Source organism: Octodon degus, unplaced genomic scaffold (assembly GCF_000260255.1).
Source record: "Octodon degus isolate 3935 unplaced genomic scaffold, OctDeg1.0 scaffold00217, whole genome shotgun sequence".
NCBI lineage: Eukaryota > Metazoa > Chordata > Mammalia > Rodentia > Octodontidae > Octodon > Octodon degus.
In genome coordinates this window covers 3,931,171-3,936,906 of record NW_004524793.1, presented here as the reverse complement: position 1 = coordinate 3,936,906, position 5,736 = coordinate 3,931,171, and the positions used below count along the sequence as shown (strand labels likewise).

Genomic DNA, 5,736 nt, shown 5'->3' with positions numbered 1-5,736 from the left:
CCGTTATTTGAATATTATAGGTGTGTAAACTCAGAAAAAATATTCTAAAAGAGTTCAGTAGTCCATAATAGTATTGGGTCTTCCGCTTGACTGGCAACGTCAGAAATTGTTGACCTGAGTCCCCTACAGCTCAACATAACAGTATGGCTTTACTTCTCATACTTTGTTTTTATACTTTTCTGCTGGATGGTTAAGACCAAGATAAAGCAGAACCTATACAAAAAGAGTTGTAGCTTTTGGATCTGATAAGCTCAGTCAAATCCCTCACTGTGCAGTTCTGACTTGTAATAATTTTTCTGTCTCAGCCACTCCAGCCCTGGGATTACAGCCATGCACCACCGCACCTGGTTTCAGTGGCCAGCAGGGTGCGCACTGATTTCTGAGTCGGTATCGTATGCAGTTGGGGGAATGGAACCCCCATCCTTGTGCTTGACAGGTGGGTGCTTAGACTGCAGAACTATCTCCCCAGCCCCTGATGTCATTTATAATATCATGCCTTTCCAGAGTTTCATGTGATAATGCTGGTGGAATCTGCAAACCAGAAGAAAAGAAAGACGTTTTATTGCTATACATTTCCCACATAGATTCAGGCCTTATGAACCAATCTGGAAGATAGAATAAATTTGCAAAGTTTTTACTACTTCCAGTTTCACTGAGGTTTGTTATTATCTTCACCATTGGACTCTAAGCACAAGCAGTTAGTAAACACTCAGGCAGTACTTTTTTGCTGATTTGTGAAAATGAGTAAATTTTCTTACCCTTCTGTACAGTGAAGTACTTTGTAAGATAAAGATTGGTATACTCCACGTGTGCCCAGAGACTCAAAGCTTTGAGGTTAGCAGTGATCAGCAGGGAAAGGGTGAAAGGGGCTCAGGTGACTCAGTGACAAACAGCCACTGAGAAAAAGGAGAGCATAGGGTTGAGGGGTCCTTTCCAAGTGAGAGGTAGGGCCATGGGTTCTGATTCCACAGCCTTGTCCTCTATGGGCTTTGCATGTAATCACATGTGATTCTGGATTTCCTAGGCAGGTGTATTTAAGGAAGGAATTAATCAAAACCTTGTGACCTAATGAGAACAAAAGTTGGGGGGTTGTGACAATTGTGAGAGGAGACAACATAGAATGGGCAGCTGAGTGGGTATAAGCCTAGGTTAGTCTTGGTCATAGAGGAGAAAGGTGAAGAAAACAAATTACAGTTGACAATAAAGAGTCATTCAGGAATCCCTGCACCACCAACCCCATCCCTACACCTGTCAGAGAGAAATGTCTTACTTAGGAAGAGCCTCCCATATTGAGTGTGATGGGACTGAGTGGTGTCTGACAGGCCCACAGCACCCATGAAATTATCCCCCCTCTCTTCTGCCATGTGACACATGAAGAGGCTACATGTTTACCCTGAGGCTCAGGATAATAAGAGTTGTGCATATTTCCTTCTGAGGGTGCTTCGCTTCTATCCTTGTAAAAGGGGAAGCTGTGGGAAAAGTATAACAGGTTACAAGGAACTGGTTAACAGCCATAAGTGGGAAGTTCAAAAATATTGAGGGAAGCAGGAAGGATAGGGGCAGAAGTCAGCAGAACTATATCACTGGCCTGCTTAGCACAGAGTTGGTAGAGTTGGTGAAGGAAAGTAAATGAACACTAAGAAGCCAGCCGTCTTACTGAGATGAATTATTTATTTAGGTGCTGGAATCTACTGTAGAGCAATTCTGGGCTTAGGTCCAGTAAAGATGGTTGTTCACAGAGGGGGCCTAGCTTGCACCCTGCTGTCAGTGGTGTCTCATGGTTTTCTTTATCCAGTCTCCATAGGATGAGAGCTTGGTGTAGACACCTGGAGGTCTCCCACTTTTTTTTCCATAGGAGACAATGCCCTGGGCCATATTATTACACACAAGGGGGCCTCCAGAGTCACCCTGTAAATAGAGAATGAGGCTGTGAGGCAGTGTGCCTCCTACATTTTTCCCCTCTGATATCTCATACCACTCTTGAAATACTACTTGCAGTCTCCTGGTGAGAGACAAGAGGGAAAAAACAGGCACTGTGGTACTTAGCAGCCAAGCTCTGACTGTGGACAGTGTTACTGCTTTTCCTAATTCTCAGTCAGCTTTTGTTCTCACTTCTAGTTTCTGGAACCGCATGCTTGTGGAGTCCTGTGGTACTATTGGTTTCAGGCTACTAATTTAAGAATATGGAGGCAGATGAGTGGGCAGGAAGGATGATCTCAATGACTAAGAGGGTCAGCAGGCTCTGAAAAGTCAATTGGCTATAATTACTCAACATGCAGGGGATGGGTTCTAATACTTGTGATGTGAACTCAGGCAGCATGTAACAAACTGATGCTTCCATAGGGGCACTCTTCACCACATGACCACTGATGAAATGCTAGGGTCCTTAGTTACTTACTTGCTCAGATTGGTCCCTTTTTCTCTTTTCAAGGAGAATTAGCACAGCCTACTCAGTGCAGCCTGCTCCTTGAGTCCCCTGCTCCTAAGTCTGTCTAAAACACCCTTCCTCCCAAAGCCAACAGTGAAAGACACCCAGTCTCACCTTAAGGGAGTGTTTTATAATCTTTGGGTCTCCAACACACATCTCTGTGGTGCTATCATATTTGGAAAATCGGGTCTCACACTCCTTATCCTTTTGCACTGCTATCTTCACTTCATGCAGCGTGTTTGGACTACTCCCATTTGGAGTCAACTGTCCCCATCCAGCCACCAGGCATATGGCACCTGGATTTACCTGGGACTTGTCATTTGGCAGCTTGATAAACTCCACCTCTTTAGTCAAGTTGGCCTTTTCCTCCAGCTGATGGGAAAGAAGTAAGAGTCCAGATCAGCCTTTGCCTCTGGGTCTGGACACAGCGATGGACATGATAGCAAAGAGGAAAGGTGCAGCATTCCAGTGTGAGGGGAAATGCTGTACAAGGAAAGGAAGAACAGCAGGTAGTTGTGCCTCACTTTTAGCAGCATGAGGTCTCTGGTGCGATTTCTACGATTGTACAGTGGGTGTGGAATGGATCTTTTCACACGTATGAGCTGCTGAGTCTTCTCCTGTTTCTTGATGTTGTGGGCTCCCAGCAGGACAATTGTTTCTAGATGTTCTGAGTATCTAGGGCTGTACAGAGAGGAGAGTGGGTTGAGGATATGGAACCAAAGGACCCGACCCAGGAACTGTATGGATCAGGCTACATCTTGTACTTTCTTGAACTCCAGGTGACAGTGGGGACACCTGTCTGAGTGACCATGTCCTCTGCTTCTTAGTAACGCAGGTTGAAATCATGGACTCTGGGCACCAGAAGTTCTCAGGGGTCAGTTACCTCCAGGAAAATACATGAAACTGCTTTACTTTCTTTTGTTATGCCTATGCATGGACTTAGTTCTTAATGCATCAGGCTTGCTTGCTCTGGTCTTTACTATGTCAGCAATTCCTTGGATGTCAACTTACTTAATTCCCATGGGATATGTGTAGTCTCTTTTTACCCTCAAACAGTCTCCTGTTTGAGTATTTCCAGGAGTTCAGGGGGCTTCTTGGGAGGAAGCAAAGCTGAGAAGCATTTCCCCAAGAATAGGTTGCTCTGCATTTCTCACCGGTTGAGACAGTGAGCAGCTGTCAGCACAAACTTCTCATGTATCAGGAAGCCACCACATATCGCTACAGAAGTATTATACCGGAACTCAAGGTAGGCCATGTAGGGGCGGGAGTGGGCTTTGGCTTCGTGTCCTCCAATGATCTCCCCTGAAAGAAAAAAAAAATGTTTTGAGCAGCCACTGAGTCACCACAAGATCATCTACTTGAGGGCTCCAGAATTTCTGGGCATTTGGCTGTGCTGGACCCAATGCAGTTGGGAAGAACCTGGAGACAGGAGCCTCAGCCTTTTCTGTACAGGGAGAGAAATCAGATCTTGGTCTTTAATTATTTTTGTCCATGAAGTTAGACATGAATATAGCTATCTGCCTGAGGTTGGACATAACCATAAGATCTCAGAGGCTTTTTGTAATTCATCTGCTCAGTTTTCATTTCCACTGAATGACTAAAATCCTCCAAGTCCTGTGGTACTTAGGATAGTGATGCATCATGGCAGACCTTCAGGTGTTTACTGTAGTTGTCATCTGATCATATTTCCTAGGGCCTCAAATGTACTGGGCGCCTCAGAACTCTTCACAGGGTGTGACAGAACAGCCCTAGGCAGTCTCTGGATGAAGGCTGGTAGGACAGTGTTGATGGGATTATGGAAGCTAGGGAAGTTAGAGTCTGCCTGTGTAGCTCATATGGGAAACAATACTCTGGTTTCTCTTCAGATCATATAAATCTTTCACCTTCTTCATATAGGAAACAGGAAGCCAGTGAGGCTTGGGACTAAAGAAGAATTGGAGAAAGGAACGGAATGAGAAAAGGCAAAAGTAGTGCTTTGAGGACAATGATTCCATACATTCTGGCCTCACTGATCTCTGAGCATCTCTGATAAGCAGCTGATAAGGGCTGCAGTTTTTCCTCCTAGACATAGAAGACAGGACTAATCTACATGCTCCAGAAGAGTTTGATATTTTCTCCTGTAACTTCTCACAATTGCCATGCACTTTGAGGAAAGATTCACTTCCCAGATGACAAAGAATGAACTCCTGAGGAGCTAGTGTCCCCTGGTTTTTGTTGAGAACAATTTGTGGTAGACTATCCAAGAGTCATTCCTGAAATTCTCTGTTAGGATTGAAACATAAGATCAGCGCAATACTGGTAGACATAAGGACCAGAGGTGTGCAGAAGAGAGGGCAACAATGTCCTCTGTAGAATGGGTTTGGGCTGTGGGAAGTAGTGATGGTGACTTACCTGCCCTTGTCCTTGGGGTCAGAAAGAAGGCCAACAGGAGCAGGAGCAGCTGCATCTTCCCAAGAAGGATTCCTGGGTGAGAGCCTCTGAAGCTTTGTCCTTGCTGTCATTTATGTCCCAGCAAAGGAAGGGGGAGGAGTCCCAGATGCCATCATTTATGTGACTGTGTGAGAATTGCATAGTGATGACAGCTGATGATTCAGAGAAGATCACTGGTTATAGTCCACAAGATGAACCCAAGAGAGCAAGGTGGGGGGTGGAGAATGGGATATTTGCCACCATAGCCTCAGAAACCTGGGTTCACAGTGACAGAATTTACAATTCCAGAGATCTGAGTCAATCAGGATAGATTCTGCAGCAGATAAGGTCCTCTTGTGTGAAGAGCAGGCCTGTTGAAGAGAAAGCAGATTATCTTGTGAAGGAGACAGAATCCTATAACCCAATTTCGTGAAGGCCATGGTGGAGTGATATACTAAGCAGTAAGACAGAATGGCCACCATGTGCATCATGTTTTATTTCCTTTAATTTATTTTTCAGTTTCTTTATTTTTTCAAGTATTTAAGAGGTAGTAGTTTAAAATTGTTGTTTAGTCTATGCAGTGTCTAGGATTTCTAGAAATGTTTTTAGGTAAATTGTCCTTTTGTGGGTATTATTTTATTGTTTATTTTATTCTTTGCAACCTTTTGCTGAAAATTGAGCATTAAGTATATTGCAAATGTGATGGTTTACTTACACAGCAAATGACATTTCCTTTTCCACAGCATTTTCTTTACTCAGGATCTGAAGTTCACACGATACCTTTCTTTGGAGATTAGTTCTTTTTTTTTTTTTTTGTCATTTTTCTCACGGTCTCGTGCTGTGTATGTTCCTGTCATGATTTTGATTTTGAAGGATGTGGTAGTTAATAGTAGTTAATT

The 5,736-nt window shown here is 43.9% G+C and overlaps 1 protein-coding gene across 1 annotated transcript; it reads right to left on the bottom strand.

Annotated features, from left to right (window-relative positions):
* Positions 1–1,764: 1,764 nt before the first annotated feature.
* Positions 1,765–4,886, bottom strand: LOC101571973 (granzyme B-like). Its single transcript, XM_012517822.2, has 5 exons — positions 4,820–4,886; positions 3,583–3,730; positions 2,953–3,103; positions 2,543–2,800; positions 1,765–1,908 (listed from the first exon to the last, which is right to left on the bottom strand). Exons 1-5 carry the CDS (start codon positions 4,872–4,874, stop codon positions 1,765–1,767), a joined length of 756 nt encoding a protein of 251 aa, XP_012373276.1. The 5' UTR covers positions 4,875–4,886.
* Between the last annotated feature and the right edge of the window lie 850 nt (positions 4,887–5,736).

Bases quoted from the DNA above. Each gene is read 5' to 3' on its own strand.
- LOC101571973 (XM_012517822.2), bottom strand. From the start codon at position 4,874: ATGCAGCTGCTCCTGCTCCTGTTGGCCTTCTTTCTGACCCCAAGGACA. The intron at 3,731-4,819 runs GTAAGTCACCAT...TTTTTCTTTCAG, and splicing joins GACCCCAAGGACAAGGGCAG to GGGAGATCATTGGAGGACAC. The intron at 1,909-2,542 runs GTGAGACTGGGT...CTCTATTTACAG, and splicing joins TTATAAAACACTCCCTTAAG to GGTGACTCTGGAGGCCCCCT.